General features: G+C 35.7%; 1 protein-coding gene across 3 annotated transcripts; it reads left to right on the forward strand.

Moving 5' to 3' along the window:
* Window positions 1–555: 555 nt before the first annotated feature.
* LOC6650335 (putative epidermal cell surface receptor) lies at window positions 556–22696 on the forward strand. 3 transcript variants are annotated; one of them, XM_023180278.2, is made up of 9 exons: window positions 556–1076; window positions 12236–13431; window positions 16577–16841; window positions 17049–17681; window positions 17771–17972; window positions 18769–19805; window positions 20632–21657; window positions 21850–22074; window positions 22143–22696. In XM_023180278.2, exons 1-9 carry the CDS (start codon window positions 632–634, stop codon window positions 22148–22150), a joined length of 5037 nt encoding a protein of 1678 aa, XP_023036046.1. In that variant the 5' UTR covers window positions 556–631; the 3' UTR covers window positions 22151–22696. The 3 variants fall into 3 exon arrangements, with proteins under 3 accessions (XP_023036046.1, XP_023036044.1, XP_023036045.1); XM_023180276.2 differs by lacking the exon at window positions 18769–19805 and having other exon boundaries at window positions 17771–18010; XM_023180277.2 differs by lacking the exons at window positions 17049–17681; window positions 17771–17972; window positions 18769–19805.
* Window positions 22697–23660: the final 964 nt, after the last annotated feature.

Raw genomic sequence — 23660 nt, forward strand, 5'->3', positions numbered from 1 at the left:
CTTAATTTTTAATTTTTATTTATGTTTTCTATTACTTGGGTCACCTTAAATATTGTTTTTTCCACTTCAAAAATATTTATTTGGAATCCAAGTTAATTAGAGTGAACTTATGTTATGTTAAAAGCGATTGTCTTATTGTTATTTTGTAAGTCATCAATCAATTAACGATTATTGAGGTAGACAACATATATATGTCAACCCGTTCTGTACTTTGCCAATTGTTGTAACTTTTACCCACACATATGAAATTTTGGCAAATCATCCATCAAGAGATTAGCCGACTTTCATTCAAAACGTCCCGCACCTGATAATATATCCAGTTCAGAAAAGAAAACCAAAAATCATTATTTAACATAACTTTCAACAGGAAATGACAGCATTTAGGTTAACAAATAAATGACAGGCACCAAAACGACGGCAACAAAATAAATGTCAAAAACTGGAGGAAAAAACCGCAAAATATAAAACCAAACGAAAAAGAAACCTAAACAAATTAGTAAACCAAAAAACATAACAAAAAAAGTTGTACTTTATTTTGTACTTTTTTTACTTTAGAGAGAATTTAAGAAAAAAAAACAAGTGTAAAAAGGTGTGAGAAAATTTTGGATATATAAATTATTGTGCAACTAACATGCAAGCCGGTAGAAGAAGAAAAGAAGCTCGAGGTCATTCAAAGGCAACAGAAATGACGAAGACGATATTTGGAAGGCAACTTTGGCTGGTTGGTCTCTGTGGATTATTGCTGTTTGGCATTCAAATTGATCTTGCCAGGTCTGCGCCTGCAGGCGAGGATGATGGAGCGGCCCTCATCATTACAACAACCAACAATCCAACATTGGATACAACAACAGCAGCAACACAAGAGACTGAAGTCTCTGCGCCAACAGCAACCTCAACAACAGCAGCCGCAGCAGCAGCAATTGGCATAGAACAAAGCAGCAGCAGCAGCAGCAGCACGAGCAGTGAGGCATCTGTGGATAGTTCAACGACTTCAGTTCTAGAAACAACAACACCAACACCGACAATACCAACAACAAGCAACAAATTGAATGAGACCCAAGTTGAGGCTAAAGCTGGTGAGTTATAAAAATCCAAAGCGAAGATTATAGACGAACCGCTTTTCCGTCCGACACTTTAATCTTTTACTCGATTTCCTCTCTCTCTCTTGTTCTGTCTTTCCCTTTGCATATCACAGCCTTCTCCTCCTTCACCACCCATTCCAATATCTTTCTTCTTCTATCTGTTGGCCTCTCTTACTAGAGGCCATAATCAAATTTTCGTTCTTTGAGTTACCAATTAACGCCCGCCCTTCGTTTCTTTTTTTTTCAACCATTTTCGAACATTTTCTCCCCATAATTATTTGTTAAAATGGAGCAAACGAAAAAAGTAAAGAAATTTATTTTAGATTAATCATTCATACATAAGAGAGAATATGGAAGTTTCCTGTTGAATTATTTTGTTACATTAATTATCCGCGGTAGAAATCAAAGTGAAAATTTGAGAAAACCAAACAATTTTCTAACCAAATGTTTTGTTTTTGCTTTGCCAATTTAAACTTATTGAAGCATAAATACATCATAATTAGGCATTATTATGACAAACCTTTGAGTGGAAAGCAGAAACTTTTACTTTAATTAGAACGGTTTGATTTATTCACTCGATTGATTCCCTTTTTCTTGGGCTTGATAATAAAGGATTCCACATAGTTAAGGAACAGAAAAGTTTTGTGTTAGTGTCCAAAACTAAAATAGAAAATTTAGTTTCTTTAGAAAGTCTCAACATACATATTATATCTTTGCATTATTTTATTTGATTTTAACACGTGCCCTCAGTGGTTTTTATAGAATGTTATTTTAAGATTAGAAAGAGTGAAAGGTACTGGAAAATGTCGGAAATCTAGGTTACCAGTTTAATTAACTGGATCGTTGGCTTTTTTGATTTATTTTGTAGGCAAATAATTAGTTTGAATGTAATTTTTTAGGGCTTTAATGTCAGACAGTACATGGAAATGCCTCACGTTTTGAACTAGTTTTTGAGAGCTCGTTAAAAATACTATAAGCTATTTCTATTGTGGTTTTCGATTGTATGATGATGACTCGATAAAACAAAGACCCTTAAGGGGGCCACACACAGAGCCGTCGATTCTGTCGACTCGGGAGTGCATCCTAGACAAAAGAAGTTGAAAAATTAATGGGAATTTTTGCTCTTAAAGGGCAAGTCGCATAATGTTTAAGCTTAATTGGCTTCTTCTATACAAAAAATTTCAGTAATTCTATTACAATGAAGCCAACCCTTTCTTGTAGTTAGTTGTGACTCATAGCTCCAACCTGTCTCTGTTGTCGGTTTATGAATTGTACAAATTTATTTTTGTACACCAACATAAAAACACTTTTTACGGGGGCTAATTAAAATTGGGTGTATAAAATGTTTTTGATAAAAAAAACAAAAGACGTAAAATTGGCAATTAATCATTCATCACCCACTATAAAACTAATTTGAAGACGCCTTGAAATGTGTTTGAGAAAGAGTTGCATTTCATTTGTTAAATCTATTTAAGCTATTCATCTAATTGAGCGGATATGTGGGCATATCATTTATTATTAAAATGAATAATCCGTCCATAAATTTATAAAACTTATTGACTAATTTTAGACCGGACTAGACAGTCGTTTAACTGGTTTGGCCTTATATTGGTTTGGTTCAATCAAAAACTAAAACTAGTCTGAAAGTGCAGCGATTAAATGTCATTAGATCAAATAAATAAACCTATTACACTGGTTAACAAAAATTTCAAGTTCAAAAAATGTTAATCCGGTTCAAAAATTAAGTAAGATATCACTAGAAGGTATAGAAGAGAAATCGTAATAATATTGACTTCAGAACTATTAAGTAAAAGTTGATAGTGATTTGATAATTATTACAAACTTCTGTGTATTTAATAGACTTCAAACTTGTATTTAAATTTAATTTAATTATAAATAGAAATAATTTGTTTGTTTTCCGTTGTGTTTGTCCTAAGACAGTTTCCAGTTACTTTGTTAGAGGGTGTTTGTAATAAATTTGCCCGCTAAAAACCTAATTAGCAAATTGCAAAAAGCTACACATTTTTTGTTGGCTTGCTAAACTAGTTGTTGTTGGGAAAACCAAAAATAAAGCCAAACAATTAGCAAATCAAGTACAAAAGAAAACTCAACAACAGCAACACACACTCACACATACAAACACTAATAAGTTGGAAAATTGCAAGCAAATATTTTGCAGACCATGGTCAGATTATAGCAGTTAAGTATTTAGACTTGAATGTGAAATACAAATACTTCAATTATGTGGAGAAAAAAAATTAGTTTGCGGCTTTGTTTGTATTGTTATTTTGGTTAAATGTCCAGAAAATTGTTTACTAATTTATGACCTTGCAGAGCGTTAAATGCAATGCAGAAAAAATGAAATAAAATTAAATAATGCAAGTCAGGGCCTAAATGTTATGAAAAACGCTTGCCAAAATGTACTTAGTATACAAGTATATATATGTATATATATTTTTATAGTGGTATACATACATAAATAGAAGAAGGTCTCGTGGTTAATAATGTAAAACTCAATAACGTGCCAACCTCAATTAAATATTTTGGTTACTTTCTTCAAGGAAAACGTTAACATAATAAAAAAAAAAAATTATTGAACTGACTTGTTGAATTTACATATATATATTTTTTTTGAAAACACTTCTTTAAGCACGAAATCGTGATGAAAACTTGGAAATTGGATCTTTTCATGTTGATTAAATATTGAAGATGAAATAACAAATGATTGAATACAAAATTTAATCAAAATATACACCTACATTTATGTTTATATATTTATATAAGAAATATTAATTTTTATTTTCACACACTGAGCTTAGTCAGACATAAGTCATATGAGAAGCATCCAAGTTTGTTGCTTAAGTCTTTTGTTTTCGCACCCATGAGAGTGAAATCTTTTTTTGGTTTTGTTTGCTTTTGCTATATATGTATGTATGTCTGTGCATGCATTTGGGTGTGTGTGTGTGTGAGTGTGTAAGGCGGTGCCATGTGTAGGCATAAGTAAATGTGAAATTCTACAGAAAAACTCAGGCACGCAGGCAGGCAGCCAGCCAAGTTTGTGTCTTAAGTCTTTTGTTGTGCGTTTTCTCAGAGTTTCAAGGATAAACCGATGTTTCTTTTTAAGAAGTGTGTGAGAATTGAATGATAAATGAAATTGAAAGTATATTTTTATTCGCTCTTAAAAAGTTTGTATGGTGAAGTGTTTGAGTCATTCTCATTTCGTAAGAGAATTTAAAAATTGTTAGTTCTTGATTACTTTAAGTACAATAGATCTCGATTTTTTTGAATTTAACTGCTGATTAATTGATAGGATTTTATATATCACAGCAGCTACCTTTGGCTATGAATTCTAAATTTCCATTTATGTCACTTTAATTTGAAAAGTAGTGAATCATTAAACTTTCTTTAAACAACTATTTCCAATAATAGAATATTGCTCAAAAAGCTTGAGCAATAGCAGACAACCTTCTTAAAAGTCACTCATATCATTCGCGAAGTATATAAAATTTCTTTTCGCTAACATATGATAGACATTGTTGTGTGTTTGTGTGTGTGTGTGAGAGAGGAATAGCCGGATTTTGATATTTTGTTGTATATTTTCGCCCACCTTTCGCTACGCAAAGTTCATGCACGATTAGCGATCCGTTAAAATGAACCTTGCGATAAGTAAAAGTAGCTTAAAAATATATGAAAAAAAAGCCAAACAACCAACAACTCTTTTCAGCAAACTCAACAACATAAACTATTGTTAATTGGAGGTTGGGATTCCTATTATTATGTTTTTTTGTGTGGAGTTTGGCTGTTTGTGTACACATTGACACATTGGCTCAGGGTGATCCGTGAAAGTGCGGTTAACACCCAAAATTTAAAGTTTTTTGTCCACCAAAAAAAACACAAACTAATATACAATAAAACATTTGGGCTTTGAACTTTGTGTGGGGATTTTTTCACCATTTTCCTTATTAACGACAACTTTCTCTTGACAGGGAAAACCCGATCGTAAAATAGGCAATAGGAGCTCAATTGTAATTGTGTCAGGAACCTCTTTAAATTAAAACTTGTTATGATCGAAATTAGGCCTCATTCTGTTTCTGGCCGGTCTAGTCTTCCATTAGATAATTTTATGGATAGAAATGTGTGCGTGCAGTGAGAAAGAAATGTAGCTCAGGAAAAAATTTAAAGTCAATGTGCAACTGCAACTAATTAAAGCATTTTAATTGCTGAAACTGTGAGTTTGTGTGCGTGTATCTAAATATGTATTTAGGTGTTTATGTAATTAACTGTGTCATTGAACGGGCCAGCACAGAAAAAGATAAAGTGAAAAACAGGAAATTGCTACTCAGAATGCTTGGCAAAGCAAGAGAATGAAGAACCAAATACGGAAAGAGTATGCTAATGAATCTAATAATGAACACTTGAACATTTTTTTAATAGATAATGTTAATGGATATAAAAAGAAAGGAAATACTATATATTACATAATGAGCTTTAAATGATTACGATTTTAGAAATGGAATCATTTATAAACAATTTATTTAGCATATATAAGATATTGATTTAATGTTTGTATGTAAAAGTTTAATGATCCTATAAAGGTTGGAAAAATCAATTAATAACAATTACAAGTTCGGTTTCCTGAAACAGTTCTGAATCAATGAGTTTTCAGTTAAATTTTAAATTTCTGTTTGGGAAACATATATGTATTTCATTTTGGTTTCCATCAAAATTGTTTGAAAATATACAAAATATTGCTTTAAATCATATTTGATGCAATATCTAATATAATATCTTTAATTTAAAAAAAATCTAGGCCACCTACCATTTTAGGTTAATGTCTTCTCTTTGCCTCTACTGAAAAGTCAACTTAATGCTCTTTTCTATCATAAATTGATCTTATGTAGATGATTTTTTGTAACCAAAATTAGTTTTTATTTCTCTGCTTTGTTATCTGCCCTTTAATATCAACTCTCAGGCTAATGGCACACAAAATGTGTGTAAGAAATGACCCAGAGGCAACAAAATACCTCAACGCCATTAAAAAAGCCGACAACAACAGCCATAATAAAGCAAAAACGCAACGTGTAGAGACATCATTTGACCTTTTTCAACCCGAAAGTTCATGTGCTAACGAAAAAAAAAATGAGATAGAGGGAAAATATTTGAAAATAACAAAGAAAGGCAAATGCAGTCAGGTTTGTAAGAGGGACATAAGGTGGCATCGTGTGTTGGCATCGTCAGCGGCTTTTGATATCTAATCCTAAAGAGAAACATGTTTCCAATTGAAGCCTCAAGGCGCGTGTCATCGTCCAAGACAAAGACAATCAAAATAATCATACAAACAGGCACTTAACTTTATATTTTACAATTGGTAGTTGTTGCCATTAGTTTAGCTGTGTGGCGTATGTATGTATGTATGTCTTTGTCTGGTTAAATGTATCTCAACTCAATGCAATGACACCTTGCTTTTCATTTTGCACAAGTGAATGCTCGAAGAGTTGTTTTGTCGTTGTTGTTGTTGTCGGTTGCTGCTGTTTGGCCGGCCATGAAATCGAATTGGAGCTGCAAATGTTTTCATTTTGAATGAATAGAGAAAAAAAAACTAACCAGACAACCAAATGACTCCAACTCTTGCATGTGAGAGGGGTTCATGTGTGTGTATGTGTGTGCAGTTGTGGCAAGTGCGTTTGAAGGTCAATTGAATGGCACAACTGGGGGCTAACTGACTCACCTTCTAACATAAGATCTAAACATATTTGTGATCTAGCAATTAAAAGTTTACCCAAATGTAGAAATACAAAGATACAACTCTTTGGTTTATCTAAATAATTTTTGATATAAGTTGAAATATGCAGCTTTGGCATTCTTTTTTCGTTTCATGCTGTTGAAATTACCAACTACTTTTAGCGTTAAAGATTTGTTGTGGCCTTTACAAGTCTGGATTCATTAGCAAAGTCTGCTGTTAATACTGTGGAACTTCCTTTGGTTCGAAATCTTATATATTCCTAAGATTTATTGACCCCAAGTGGACTAAACTCCAGTTTAGACTACTGCATTATCATATATTAAGTTGTAGCCAGTTATCTGAGACTGGTTACAAGTTTCTTTTTCTTGGTCTCTGTTTACCAATGTGGTGGCAGCTTGTCTTGACATGTCTCCAATAGCTTGAGTGCTATTTGCTACTCGTTTTGGAGTCTTGAGCAGAGACGGAGGCTGAATCCTAAAATTTCTTAAATAACTTGCTAGGTGGCGTATTCATTACCCGAATTCCAAAACATTATCCTTAAATATTTAGATAATCTTAATATTAAAGGTCTAAGTTACTCCCTGAGATTAAAACTCATAAGTTTAAGATTCATTCATGGGCATGTTTGTTAGGATGCAATTTGTCAGATAGCCAGGTACATTTTCCATTTTCCAATTAACTACAAGTAGACTGTTTCTTTTCGGAGCAGTGTTCTTTTAAGATTAATGTCACTCTTTTAGCTGAGGCGCCTGTCAAGCGTAATTTTAATGTATGTATGGATCATTACATTTTTGCTATTGTCTAACGATAGACCACAAATGCTCTAAAAAAATTGTAATTACAAATTTATTTGTATATCTTGGTCCAGCTTAATGCTCGAATTTTATTTATTTACAATGCAAGATAAGAAAATTAATATCAGACCTTCAACTCAAGGTTTTTTAGATTGATATTTTACATTCTTTTTTATATATTTATACAAGATTTTAAGTAAGAAGGTTATCAGAATAAGAATCGGCTATGGATGCCTTAATTCCTGCCAAAGGTTAACAAAAATTCAGACAAAGAGTTATTTTTTGAGTGTCAAATCATTTAGAATCAATGTTAGCTTATGTTAGAGGAATATTCTAAATTCATTTCAATTTAATCCAAATCAAATTTTGTTTCTTAGTCCCACTAGGTTATGCAATGTATAAATGTTTATAGCTCTTTGAGTTTCATTTTTAGAAATTTTTAACAATCATTTAATATATATTTTTTATTAAAAATTAAACCAGTTGAACTAGTTTGTTAAACAGAAAAGACGTCAAGATTATTTTATCTAACATAAGTTTTGTTTGATTATTTGCAGAAATGAATTGATAAAGATATTCGCTAAACTACTTAAATGTTTGAAGCTTAAAGGCAAATAATGGCTGTGGATATATGTAATTATGATAAATTTCGCAGATACTAAAAAGAAAACAAATTTTACATTTCCATTGTTGTTCTTAATCACTAACAAGGCCATCCACAATGTATCTGCCCAACATACATATGTATATATAAATATCTGTTTGTATGTATATCTCTGTTGTATTTGTCTGTCAATGCAGTCAACCGGAAGCCTCGTAATGATCATTACCTATGGTAACCATCATTTCGATGGGTTTTGTAATGCGCCAAAAACAAAGTGTCGCCAAGCGAAATGTATTTTCATTTCCAATTTCAAATTTGGGCAATGTAACGGTCATGACTCTCCACCTGCCAGTTGGGTCTGTCTCTCTCTCTCTCTCTTTCTTTCTCTGCTTGTATGTGGCATGAATTCGAAAACAAAAAATAAATAATTATGCGATTTGTTTATGCGCTGCAGTCATCTGTGATCCGGTTTTACTTTTTTGATTCAAACTTCAAATATTACGCAATTTTTTGGTTTAGGAGAGTGTTAATTTTTGGTTTCTTTTTTTTTTTTGTGTTTTCATTTTGGTTGATTTTGATTTAATTAAACTTTAAAGTTGCTCACCAGGTTCATTTCTATTGTGTTTGTTTTATTGTTAGAAATTTGTTGTTAATGAAATTTGTGTGACATGATATGTAAATTTAAAAAAAGTCAAAGTTAAAATGTTTTCAGGTTGTCTGTTTTTAGTTTTTCTTTTTGGGAGGCTACACTTTCGGATCTTTGCTCTTCATTATGTACTTAATTTTCAACTGCTCCCCTCAACTGCAATTTTCATTAACTTTTGCACACTCCATCATTGCCATTGAAGCAGCATTGGTTGGTTGGTTCTTTTTTCCTATACAACGTCCATATGGATCTCTCTCTGACTCATGCCAAGCCAACAGTCAACAGAATGAAGAAACACCCGCAAGCAGCAGGCATGCAACTTGACGAGCCTCTTCACATAAAATGCTACCCCATGGGGACCGGCATTTACCAAGTCTGTGTCCGTTCAAGACAAGTCAAGAGTCTAGGTCTAGACTGAGACGGCGGGCTGGTTGTCCCGGCTGCGGAAGGGCGGAGGGCGGTTGACTGTCATGCATGCCTGATAATAAGCATAAAAGCAAACCCTAGTCTGGGTACTGGATACAGAGTTCTGGGTACTTGTTGTTGCCTTTCTGTAGTCAGCATCAGAGTCAGCCATATACCATCAGGGGCGTAGCCGGAAATAGTTCTACTATATTATATCATCATACTAAAAGTTGCTCCAATGAAGAGATTTATGACACAATTTTAGTTAAATTTTAAGAAATTTTTATGTGTTCTTGATTAGGAAAGTCTATTTAGTTAGCAAACTTTTTCGGCTAAGGGCAAATATTTTTGTACTCCTGCACTTTATGACATGGAGCTTAATACTCTGGTTAATCTATAAAGTTATGAAGTGTACTTAAAAATTTATTTTTAATACTGTTCAACCGAGCAATCCTCTTGAGGATGCCCATGTTCCTATGCCAACGTACGCCAATTTAGCGCTAAAAAAAAGTAGAAAAAAAGAAGGAGATCGCCTAAGTTCGTTAGCCAACTTCTCTATATGTGCTTACTTATGTGTATGTGTATGTGTTTTATGTTTTTACTCTTTGCTTTTATTGTTGTTGTCCCAGACCAGAACTTTGGTATTTTTTTTTTTTTTGTTTGTGGTCTCTTTGTTCGTTTTTGTTTAGGGTTACTGACATGAACCTTGAATTTCAGTTCGTTATGCTGCCTGCAGCTTCGGCTGCAGTTGTTATTGTTGCTGCTGTTGTTGTTGTTGTTGTCACGGTTAGCCGTTTATAAACCTCCAACTCCAAACTCCAACACTGACTAAAAGGAGTCCCCTAGACGTCGCGTAGAAAAAGGCTTAAAGCCAGTTGGTTTCCTTTTGTTTTGTCTGTTTTTGCTTGGCGCACAATTTGTCTTTTTACTGTCATTGATTTTCATTTTTCACTCGTCGCATTCGTCGTGTTGAGTGCAAAAGGTAATGCTAGGGAATGTTAATTATATATAGATAGATATAGCTACGTATATTGGTAGAGCTTTAACTAACTAACTGTAATTGAAGTCTCTTTAAAAACAAAAGACTTAGACAACGAACTTGTAATATACTTAACATTATGATATACATAGACAGATATACTAGGCAACGGAAAATGGAAAACTACGTGAAAAAATCGACACAAATTTGTTTTTTCATTTGCTCATTTGCGGTTTTTCTCAGTCACCGCACGTTTTGCGGCTTAAATGATGAAAAACTCAAACCCCCAAAGAGTTTGCGGAGTACGGTGTGGGTGTAGATGTCGGTGCTGAGGTGGAGACGGATCCATAAATGATGTGTTTAGAATTGACAAGCTGCCAAGCGTTGCAGACCTCCTAACCGGATGTCTTTGTTATGGACAGTTATGGTAATAAGTTCTTGCATGGAATTTACGTTCTCCATTTCTTATTTATGCATATAACTTCGTATAAAATTCAAATGGTATGCCAAAAATGACAGTTCTCAAGCCGCAAAGCTTACTCTCTCTAGATATAGTTGACTGATCTTAATCCGAGATATTTAAAAGTTTAGAAGAAGATCTAAACAGATCGGCAAGAGGACGTGATTTCTTTCACAAAAGTATGACAAAATATTATGACTATTATGTGTGAAATTATAGTATTTAGGTTTATATGTCTGTTGTTAAATTGTTATTGTGTTTCTTATTTCAATGCTGCTCATAAACTTTTAAGGCCACCAATATAAAGCAATTATTTGATCTAAATTATAATGCCTTATAGATGATTTCTTTAGTTAAAATAAAAAGTGAAGTAACACAAATTTTAAGTAATGGATAAAATGTAGATACTAATAGTTATTGACTCATACTTGTGAGGTAAATAAACTCATTCTTCTTCTTACGAGCTGGCCTAGATTTACGGTAACTGCAGAGATTCACAACATTTTTGGTTTGCTGTTGTTTCTTTACGCAATTCTAGCGGAAATAACACTAATCGTATTGAAAATATCTCACGCGTCTCATCAACATTCGCAATTCGCATCAGCTATGCCATCATTGAAACGTAATTTTTGTGAGTTGGTTATTTTTTTTGGGTTTTGTTTTCTTATTTTCTTTGTGGCTACAGCATCAATTCCTCAAAATCTGCAAGGTATTCATTAAGCTGCTGATGCTGCTGAATCACCAGCAGAAACTGTTCTTGGAAATATATACATATATATACTATATATCGAGACACACGCATACATACATACATACATAGATGCCGCCGGGCTCAGTCCAGACCGCGTCGGTTTTGTTTTTTTTTTTTTATATAACATTTTGTTCTCTTCTTCTTTCTACCATTTTTGAACTTGTAAAGAGCTTTTAGGTAGGGTCCAAAAGACTACAGAGTTTTTGTTGTTGTTCTTCTTGTTTCGTGTTCCTCTTAGTTTCGTCGTTGTTTTTTTTCCTTAGTGTTATATAATTACATTTATATAGTCGGACTGATGTCATAAATAACATGATGACTTTTAGTTGAGGAACCTTTTCGTGTTGGGTATGTCTTCACACACATAAAAAAAAAGAAGAACTACTTGGCCCTAGAGACGACTAATTCATAGTTTCTGTCAGAAGCTGGCAATTGTCATGATTTAGATCAAAATCTTTTAAATGATTTCTAAGAGAATCCATCGATCATTAATTTATAACAATTGTTTGGGTTTCACGTCACATTTCCATTCAAAATCCATCATTGATTATTAAAAATATGACATAATGATGCGGGTTGCCTTAAAAATTTTGATTCAGAATCCCTTCCGCATGTGGTTTTTGTTTGAAATTATTATCGAAATAAGTTCAGTGTAATTCTTTCCAATGGATCAATCTTCTAGTTGCTTAAAGGTGGATTTCTATTATATAATTAAGAGTTCCCATCAAAAGAGTTACCATTTTTAACATTCCAATAACTTTAATCTCTTTACAGAAATAAACACAACATTGCCACCATCGTTATCGTCTTCATCATCGATTGCCCAAGAGGAAACCACTTTACGGTCAACAAGCATTGAACCAATTACCTCCACTGAGCCCACAACAACACCCAGACTTGATAATGAAGAGTCCACCTCGCAGCAGCCACAAGCAGCAGATGCATCACATATACAGCATATACCTCTAAGAGATGACCATGCAGAGGGCAGCAGCACCACTGAACATCAACAACACGAGGAGCAACAGCAACAGAATGAGCTGCTGTTGAATCAAATCTCCAATGAAAATGATGATGATGTCAAGGATTTGAATAATTTTCGACATCCGGCCACGCTTATAACGGCCAACAATTCCGATGAGACTGAGACAGAATCAAGTTCAGTTAATGAAAAGGAAAGTGAAAAGACAACAGCAGCAGCAGCAGAAGCAGCAACAAGCACTACAGCAACAGCAAGCACTCCAACATCGACGACGGAATCGCCCATTCAAAGTGAGCATGAAGAAGATCCGTATCATGTTCATATACTGTCCGAGAATCATGATCGCCTGGCCGAACATGAAGATTATCAAATGCTTTCAAGCACCACTGAAGAGTCACTAACATCGACAACAAGCGCAACAACAACAACCACAACCAGTGAGTCGGGTATTGTTGTTAGCCTGGAGAATAAGGCTACAGCCGAGCCAGATACCATAACAACAACAACAACAACAACCACATCGAGAGCACGTGCCATGCATATGAATGAGCAGGCCGAAGAAGAAGCAGCTACCACCAATGTGCCAGACAGCGAATCAGGTCCAGTGATTAACATTGTTGAAGGACAACATCAACAGCAACACCAACACCAGGAGGAGGCCAGCAGCAGTACTACAACCTCAACCACAACCACAACGGAGCCATCACCATTTGTGGCTTTTGCTGGTGAGGGACGTTCAGCGGGTGGCAGTGACGACGAAGATGCAGTGGAGCTGTTCCATCAGCTACACAATTCAACCACTCACGAGGCTCTCATGGATCTCAGCGATGTTAGCATGGATGAGGATAGCAGCAACACGACTGCAACATCCACAACAACATCCACGACAACCGCTCAACCGGAAACGGAAATGCCAAAAATTGTTGAAGTCACTGTCAGTGGAGATACCATGCAACGCGAATGTCAAGCCCAGGATAAGACCTATAAGGTATGTACATAAGGGGCAAGAAGGAAAATGTAGAAAATTTATAGACCTACTTATTTTGAATTCTCCTATATCTGTATTCTCAAAACTCTTTAGATGAGATTAATTTTGAAAAGAGTCCCAAAAATGATTTTTACTTGAGGCCTAAACCTTTGTTACCATTGAATTGGACCAGAATTTTATCAAATTTGCAAAAGCTTGACAGTATTTAAAAGAAAGCGAGAAGAATTGTAAAGTGACATGGCTTTATCGACTTGACCTTTCATGATAATACAAAATATATATTATTTATGGGGTCGAAAACGTTTTCTTCTCTGCGCTACATACAGCTGACCAGGATAATAATGCCCTCGGGTATTTAGTTTACTGCCAAGTTGACCATTTTAAAGCAGTCAAAAATATCTCAGTCTGAGGAATTCAAGAATGCTGACTGTTTTGAGAAAAATATTTCAATATTTTTACCAACAATAAGTATTGTAATAAATTATAGCGCTTATAGCAAAAAGATTTATACCTTTAAGCTTGAAATCTTCCTTGAAGTGTCACCCTATAACAGCCACTTAGAGTTGGAATATGAATATGAAATGAATGAATATGAAAATTAATAAAATAAGCTTTAGTTCTTTGGAAGACATCATCAGTCATAGATGTTTGCTTAGTTGGTTTGAACTCAAGAAAGCCTTTTATTTGATTATTTATGCAGTTTGTAGAGAAAGTTCCTTTTTATTTACTTGTTTGCATCTGCCTACCCAAAAAAAAATTAATAATCAGCTTGCACTTCCTGGCACACAACTTCAACTCCAATTTGCCTTGTCGTCACTTGGATTGCATAACGTTTGTCCCCACTTCCCCGGGTCCGGATTGCCTATAAAGCCAAACCGGTCAACCCAAACTGAAGCGTTGTGGCAACAGCTGCCTCTATGTAGATATTGTATGCAGTTGTGTATGTATATTTTGGGTAGGCATTTCCCTGAATGCCTTTTTCGATCATTTTTTTTTGTTTTCTCACTCCCAACTCTGTCAACATATTTGCTCGATCGAGCAGCAATTATGCAAATATTTGCCCACCTTAAAATCAAGAAAAATGCCCAACAAATTGCTGCTGATCTCTGATTGATGTTGACATCCATTGTAGGCATGCAGCAATCATTGTCAATTATGAGAATACATTTGATGATTAGAAGAACTATCCAACCTGGGGAATGCAATACGAATATTTCATCTAATTAATAAATTGCTACACGCCTCTTGGGTAGGTCTGTCCAATTGTCTGCCCAACCATGACGTGTTCATCAAACATTGCACCAAAAACCAAACAAAAAAAAGAGAAAAAAAAAGTAAACCACAAGTGGAGGCACGAAATGGCGCCCAGTCATTGCACAGTAGACACTAAGGAATGCCTCCCTCCCAACATTCAACTCCCTGCCATGCAGTTGCAGCTGGGACTTACTCACAAATTCACTGACCGACTGACTAACTGACCAACCCATATTGTCTTAGCAGAGCTCCAATTGTTGCCTAGCTCCGTTGCTGCTGCGTTTGTGTGTGTGCTGGTCTTGATCGGGTGTTGATTTTGTTTTAATTATACATACAACTTGCCGTTTTCTTTTCATTTTCTAATACCCTTGCAAGTTTAAGCTATGTAAGCTATACGAGATGTTAGTGCAAGATGTTGGCAATTGCTGAGGATAAATCTTATAGATATATAGTCCTTATTGTTTTTGAAACTTTTTTAAACTTTTAATAAATAATTAAGTCGGTCATTTACACATTTTTAAACCATTTTTGGCGTTTCATTTGACTTCTCGAACGGCAAATTTTAGACACACCAAAAAGTTTTGAAATCTGTATTTATAGTTTTTTAAACTTATTTATTTTTTTTGAAAATGTCGATTTTTGCGACCTCTTTATTGTTAGTGGTATGATTTGCCAGCTTTTTGTTTTTGTTTTTTTATCTTTATATAATTAAGTTAGTTTTACTACCTTAAGATAAAAGTTCATTAGAAAAAAACCTTTCCGCTGCAAATGCTAATTTAAATTGAGCATCGATTGGGTTAAAGTATCTATTTGAATGTCTATTTCAAAGAGTATTCACTTCTTCGTTGTTGTCAATTGGAATATAATTTTATTAATATTTTTTTGCATCGGTTTTCATAATCGTTGAGAGGGGGGGTTTAGTTTGCGGTTTTTGCTGTCGATATGAAATAATGTTTTGCTTTCACTTTTAATGAATTGTTGTCTACCCCAGTCCACCCTCCTGTTGCCTCTTTTTGGCGTCCCGTTCCCGATTTCCCAGTTATTTTTTATTTATAAATTGCAATCGATTGACGGCAAGCCACGTGCAACATGCCAACCCGCATGCCGCAAATGTTTTTTTGTTCAAGTGAGCAGCCAAATGGTCTCAAAAAAAGAATGAAAAGTGTTCAGTTTATGGTCAATTTAAAGTAAGATAATGTGTTAAGGTGGGCGGCGTAATGGCCACTGAGCACAGTTTCCCAGTTTTTTGTTTTTTTTACGACACTTACCGAAATGTTCTCAAGAAATGACCTCATTAAGAAGTCTAGGCCTCAGAGAACAGACAATTTACATAAACGAGGGGCGTTAAAAGACTAAACTTATACAAAGATTTTTTTTAATTAACAAAAGAACCGAAATGAACAAAAGACTGCAAAATGGAAAAACAAAAGCCCCATGATTGTGGCTATCTTGTGTGGGTGGTACTTGAATAAGCCAGTTTAACATCGGCGCTTTGACATATTTGGTTATTGGAGCACTCGTCGCTCTCCAAAGCAGGAAATCATTACCAAGCCAATGCGAAATGATTGATGAGGCCTCTCCACTCCAACTCTTAGTTGTTCACTCACCGAATTGACGTAATTTACTGTGCAAATAACTTCAATTCGCAATTTCTCACACAAAGTACACAAATATTTGTAGCTCGCTTGTCGTGAATGAAGAATGACAAAACTAGCACACTGGGTCGAAAATATTTTCTCATTATCTGACAATTGGCAATTTGAGTTAACTTTAGCAAATGATTATGATGATGGGTGAAATGTAAGGAATTGAGTAAAGGGAAAGTTGCTACTAAATTTTATATACAAATCATTTATTTATTTCTCCTTTCTTGGGCTTCGTTTCTTTTCAGCATGGCGAGAATATGGATCGCGATTGTGATGAACGTTGCACCTGCAATCGTGGCGAATGGATTTGTGAGCCACGCTGCAAGGGTCTCAGCTATCCCAAGGGCAGTCAACGCAGTATGGCCAATCCGAATTGCCAGGAACGCATAGTGGATGAAGACGAGTGTTGTCGCCTAATGGAATGCAATGAGCCATTGCTAGAACCAACATTAACCACAACAGTACAGGAAGCTGGCATAGTAAATGCCAATGAAACAACTGATACTGAAGGTAGGACTTAGACTCTAATTATAGGACGGGAGATGAGATTAGAGAGCTTGTAGTTTTATGGATGCTTTTGCTTTAACGCTTTTCTATGTTGTTCTCGTTATGCATTCCATAAATCGCCTGCAATTTCCATACATAAATGACATGCAAACAAACACACACACACACACACATTCAAATGACATGCATATTCATTGCATCCACATCCAGCCACACCCAAGCCAAAACCCAATGATTGCCATTATCAGGGTGAAACCTATAAATTCCGCGAACGTCTTGAGATTGGCTGTGAGGAGATCTGTCATTGCGAAGAAGCTGGCAAGATGAACTGCCGTCCCAGATGTCCGGAGAAAAATCATACGCGTGCCGATAAGTGTGTCTATGTCAAGGATCCCAAAGATGTGTGTTGTCAATTGGAGTTGTGTGATGTCACCCTGGATGATCATGAACAGCAGCATGGGCAACAAAATGGCCTGGATGATCAGCAGCATTTGCTATTTAATCTACAAGAGCAGGCCCGTGATGCAGGTTCCGCACATGCAGAGCCAACCTGCTCCTTTAAGGGCGCTACCTATGAAGTGGGTCAACAGTTCAATGATGGCTGCGAACAGCTGTGCATCTGCAATGAACGAGGCATCCATTGTGCCAAAGTGGAATGTCCCTCTAATTTCGGTCTCGATGTCTTGAATCCACATTGCATCAAATGGGAAACGGTGCCCGCTAACTTTGTGCCCAGTCCGCCCCATTGCTGTCCCGAGAGCATGCGTTGTGTCGACAATGGCACCTGCACCTATCAGGGCATGGAATTTGAGAATTGGTCACCCATACCAGCCAATCTGACAGGTAAGAGGAGAGAGGACACATGAATCAGTCGAACCATTGTCATGCCAAGTCATCACTTTCACTCCACAAAACATTATATCTCCTTTAAGGTTGTGATCAGAATTGCTTCTGTGATAATGGTAAGGTCGAGTGTCGTCCGGCTTGTCCCCCGGTTTTGGCGTTACCACCATCGGATTTGCCCTGCGAACCATCGCTGGCTCGTCTATTGCCCATACCCGATGATGAGTGCTGCAAGCATTGGGCTTGTGCTCCGCTCATACCCAAAATTGGTGCTGCCGGCCACGATGAGCACGAACCAGAGGAACACCATACTGAGACACAAAACAATGGTAAATATGGTAAAAGGAATAACGTTAATTGGGCTACCATTCTCAGGGTCTCAGCATGGGCAGAGCCAAGATTACAACAAAATTTTGATTAACATAAACTAAATGAATTGGGTTTGAATCTTTAAGCCAAATTGATGCATGTTAGATAATTTGGAATTTATATCCCTTTTGAGGATGGCTTAAATTGGTTAAACTAATTATTTTATATTCAATCTTAAAACAAAAAATTAACCAAGAATTCTTGAGTTAGTAGATGATTTTAAGCTTGTTTAGAATATTGAAAAATAATTATTTTAAATATTATTCGAATTGTTTTAAAAGAGTTTCTTAAATCATATTGGCAAAGTGTTTAGTAGCCTTTTTAGTTTATTCCTTAATTCCCCTTATTAGAATATTTTATATTTTCATCACCTATAAAAACATAATTTTTCATTCGTCATTGTATCACCTCATCTATGTGAATGCAGTATCGTTTTCTAATTTGTTTTATGATTCTTTTTATTATTAATCATCATTTTCTTGCGCTTTTGCAATTTATCTTTCTGAGCCGTTTACTCTTACTTTTACTCTTATCTTGTCTCACTCTGTTTTTTCTGCTGACTGGCGCTGACATGCTATTAAATATTTTGTTTTTACTTTATTTGTTTTTTTTTTTATATATTTAATTTCTACGCTCATCAAATAAAATACAATATTCACGCTATGCATTTGTAAATAATCAAACAAAAAAAAAAAAAACCATTCAACATGCAACCGATAACAGAAACAACAACAACAAAAACACCAACGACAGCGACAGCAACAACAACTACAACAGCAACCATGACGACTGCAACTAGCAAAATGCCAAAACCATCGGAATATGAGAAGAAACCTTCAACTGGCGCCTTCTATCCCACTCTGGATGGCAAGCCACCAAAAATTGGCAGCAGCAGCGGAATCTTTGAGAAACCTCACAAAAAGGCACAACAACAACAGCAACAACAACAACAGAATGATATTAAATACGATGTTCATGAGGATCAGCATGAGGATAATGGTGCTCCATTGCCACCTCATGGTGGCTTTGTGCCCTTGCAATTGGGTGGACACAATTACAATGACTATCAGCAACATCAGCTGCAACAGCAACAGCATCAGCAGCAGCAGCAGCAGCAACATCTTGGCCCTTATGGCTTTTATAACCCAGTGAAGCCAGCCTATGATGGTTACAATCCTTATGAACCCTATGATATAAACCCCAATGGCATACCTCAGGGAAAGCCACCGCCAGCGCCAACTAGTCAATCGGATTTGTTTAACATTTTGGGAGCCGAACAACCAGCACGACCAGGTCCTGGACCAGTTCTATCGGGTCAAAAGGATAATCATAATCTGCAGCCGCATGTCAGGATTGAGCAGATTCTACAACATTTGCAACAAAGTGTTCCAGGCGGACAGCCACCACCTCCGCCGACATCACAACAGCAGCAGCAACAACAACAACAACATCCTGGTCACTATGTACCCATAGTTCATAGTGGATTGCCTCCACCGCCGCCAGCTCATGGCATTGCAATTGTCGACGGCCAACCAGTGGCCTATGAGAGTTATCCAGTTATACCTGGTTTGGGTGTGCCACCGGCAACGCATCAACATCAACATCAACATCATCAGCAGCAGCAGCAGCAGCAACAGCAACATCAGCTAACAGTACCGCCCAGTTCCAGCACCACATCTGGGCTATCCACTCAGGCCAGTGAGCATAGTCTCCATCAAAGTCAGAATCAGGATAAACTACCCAAACAGCAATCAGGTTGAAAATAAATTACAATATATGTTTCGTAGTTGACTTTAGATATCTCTGTTATTCTCTACAACAACCACAATTCAGAACACTGTGACAGGGTTTACTGTACTAACTGTGACCAACAACAAGAAATACACCCACAATACAACAACAACAAGAAAAAGAAAAACATTGAGACACTATCATCCACATCCACATACAACCCACAAAAGTCAATATCATTTATCATTTACGCTTTATCATGCTTTTCAAAAAACCCAAATTTGATAACAATTCCTAAAAATACTTTTATATCTAAATCTACTAATAATCTTAATTTAAGACAGTTACGAGATAAGCAATACATTTAGTTCTAAACACATAAATTAACTTCGGCTGAGTCGAATTTGATCTACAATACTTCTACATATAGCAATCAAATCAGATTAGAAATCTATTTTGTCGGCAATATCTCTCTCATTTATACCACAAGAAGAAATCACAACTGTCTCTTTCAAACGATTTTCATTTTACCGCCTTTTTCTATAAATAAAGTTATCCGATCCATCCAATTCTGAAAAATGCCCGGCATACATAAAAATAATGATTAAATATATAGTTTTGTATCCATGTCTTAAAAAACTGAGAGGATAGTGCCAGATGGATTCCTATCCTCTTGGATTATACCTTCTGCAAGGGTATCAAAAGAACATTCCAAAAGACAAAATCGATTGATACCTCTTCCCTTTTTCTTTGTACTTAGTTCTGGAACTAAATATGAAATATTGCTTATCTTTTTTTTGATTTCATTATATAAGATTCTAATATTAAATTCGATTCGATTCGTTTTTAGGCTTGAACAACTTGCAACCCGATATCGAAGTGCATACTCTGGAGGCAATCGATCCGCGTACCATACGCATTGTGTTCACTGTACCTCAGGTCTATGTGAATTTGCATGGACGTGTTGAGTTGCGTTATACAAATGGTCCTGGTAACGATACATCCAACTGGGATCAACAGATCTTTGCCCCGCCGGAAGATCTTATAGCCACCTCACAAATGGAATTCGATTTACCAGGACTGGAACCGAATTCTTTATACAAAGTGAAAATAACTTTAATCTTACGCGATTTGAATTCCCAGCCAACGAGCAGCGTTTTTACTGTGAAAATGCCAGCAGAACGTACAATCACACCGCCACCACAGATATCGGACTATAGACCCGATTTCCAGGATATATTCAAGACCGTTGAGGATCCTGAACTGAATGTGAGCGAAACAAATGCCACTTGGTTGCAATTGACATGGAAGAAATTGGGTGATGAGCAAATGGAATATGTGGATGGAGTTCAATTGCGTTACAAGGAACTAACTGGCATGATCTATTCCTCTTCCCCGCTGATACACCGCACTCTGACCAGCTATACCATACAGAACTTGCAGCCGGATACGGCATATGAGATTGGCTTGTATTACATACCATTTGCTGGTCATGGCGCCGAATTGAGGGCTGGCCATATGATCAAAGTGCGCACAGCACCCAAGGTAGATGTCTATGGCTTCGATGTCACCGTGAATGTGACTAAAGTGAAAACACAAAGCGTTGAGATCTCATGGAATGGTGTACCCTATCCGGAGGACAAGTTCGTTCACATCTATCGGGCTATCTATCAGAGTGATGCTGGCAAAGAGGATTCCAGTGTATTCAAGGTAGCCAAGAGAGACAGCACCACCGGCACGCTGATAATGGATCTGAAACCGGGCACCAAATATCGCCTCTGGTTGGAAATGTATCTCACCAATGGCAACACAAAGAAGAGTAATGTAGTTAATTTCATTACCAAGCCGGGAGGTCCAGCGACACCAGGAAAAACTGGTGAGTGATTAGAATAATTGATATGAAAGATAGAATTTATCTTATATGTAATTTCAAGTCTTGCTAATTTTTGAAAGGATTTGTTTGGGCTTTAAGATGTTTGGTAATTTAGTCAAGTCGAAATTATTATTTGGTGTTTTCAATCCTTGGAACAACTTTTAAGTCATTGAACTTTTGTTTTTCTTTTTGTAGGCAAACTTCTCACTGCCGGCACGGATCAACCAGTGGGCGATTATTATGGTCCTCTGGTTGTGGTCTCAGTGGTGGCTGCCTTGGCCATTATGTCCACCTTGGCCTTATTGTTAATTATCACCCGGAGACGTGTTCATCAAACGGCATCTATAACACCGCCACGCAAAAGTGATGCGGCCTACGATAATCCCTCATATAAAGTAGAGATCCAACAAGAAACAATGAGTAAGTTTGCCAAAAAGAATATCCCAATTTTAAGTCCTTAAAAATAAATATATCTTTTTCTTCACCAGATCTGTAATTGGCCTTAAAAGCAAAACTCGCCCAAAACTAGTTAAAACAAACGAAAAATACATTTTCTTGTACATATTTAAAAGTGAAAAGAGGAGGAACAAAACTTTAACTCAGTGTCAGTAAAAATAATGAAAGCAAAATATAAACAAATTATAGAAGCGAAAGAAAAAAAAACATATACATAAATTGGCCGCCATGTTGTATGTAGGGGTTAAGTAAGTCTTTAAACAATATCAATATAAATAAAAAAAATTTTATGTGTGTGTATATATATAGAGAGAGAGTGAGACGGAGAAACTCCAAGCAAAACCCAAAATTGGCCTTAAAAACAAAACAATTGAATGATTATCGGAAAAAATATCGAGTAGTTAGTTTAACTTGTAAATTTTAGCTTTACACTATATAATTATAATACAAAATCGAACGTCTCTCTATTAGGGATCAGCGAAATAAAGATCAACAGCTTTCCCTTTATATATTTGAGGCGTTCTCGCAAGTAACAGTCCATAAATATTTAAATTAGTTTTTAAAACGTACAGAGAGATATGCAAAACAAAAACAAATAAATAATGTATGTACTATGTATGAAAAGAAATAAACAATAATAAAATAATTACTTGCAGTATCTTTTAATCAATAATTTAGATGGTGTTAAACTGAAAAAATTTCATTGAGATTAAAATCCCTACAGCTTCTTAATAATAGAGAAATAAAATCTCCATAAAAATGCAAATAAAGGTTTTAAAGTAATTATTTTGATTGATTCAAAAAGCCACTTCACTTCACTTTAGATCCTTATACTGGAAAATTGGTTCCAGCGAAAACTGTTAAATTTTCGATCGGACACTTTCCATCTCTCTTACTTTACGAAAGGATTGTGTTTTGCACAAAAAAGCCACATTAGTGCATTTAATTTTCTTTTAAAATGTTTACTACCCGATCCCCTAGGACTCCTTGTTGTGGGTCTACTCCTGCTGCACACCATAAACCAATGTATTGATTGCTTTTAGATTTATTTTCTTTCAAAACTATATAATATAGTTTTACTTGCCTATAGTCGTCGGATAATACTCGAATCAGCTAATATTATTGAACTTTAACGGCAAATGAATGAACAGGTTCATACACCTGAAACAGCTTTCGTGCTCCTCACTTTAAACATTGCATAGTTTTAGGCTAAATGTACATAAACTAATTACCTTCGTTTGAAAGGCCAATACTCTAGATGTAAATCATGATCTTTTTTTAAAGGAGAATCTAATTTGAGTTTATTATTTTAAAATATCAAACAAACTATGATTTTGTTTCAATATAAATAAAGTGTATTGGAATCTACATTTGTTAAATCTAATCAAGATTCTTGGGTAACAAAGCATCAAGTCTATGGATTTTAGAAGCTGGGTAATAATAAACGTTGGATGTCAAAATGGTTATCTGCACATATCAAAACATTATATTGCATCTTTGAATTCGTGGTCATTGAACATGGTTCCAAATTGCTAGATTTATTGTTGCAC

This window comes from Drosophila willistoni, chromosome 3R (assembly GCF_018902025.1).
Source record: "Drosophila willistoni isolate 14030-0811.24 chromosome 3R, UCI_dwil_1.1, whole genome shotgun sequence".
Classification (NCBI taxonomy): Eukaryota; Metazoa; Arthropoda; class Insecta; order Diptera; family Drosophilidae; genus Drosophila; species Drosophila willistoni.

Coding starts and splice junctions, on each gene's coding strand:
- LOC6650335 (XM_023180278.2), top strand. CDS start 632: ATGCAAGCCGGTAGAAGAAGAAAAGAAGCTCGAGGTCATTCAAAGGCA. Junction 13,432..16,576: donor CCCAGGATAAGACCTATAAG/GTATGTACATAA, acceptor GTTTCTTTTCAG/CATGGCGAGAATATGGATCG. Junction 21,658..21,849: donor AGCGACACCAGGAAAAACTG/GTGAGTGATTAG, acceptor TTCTTTTTGTAG/GCAAACTTCTCACTGCCGGC.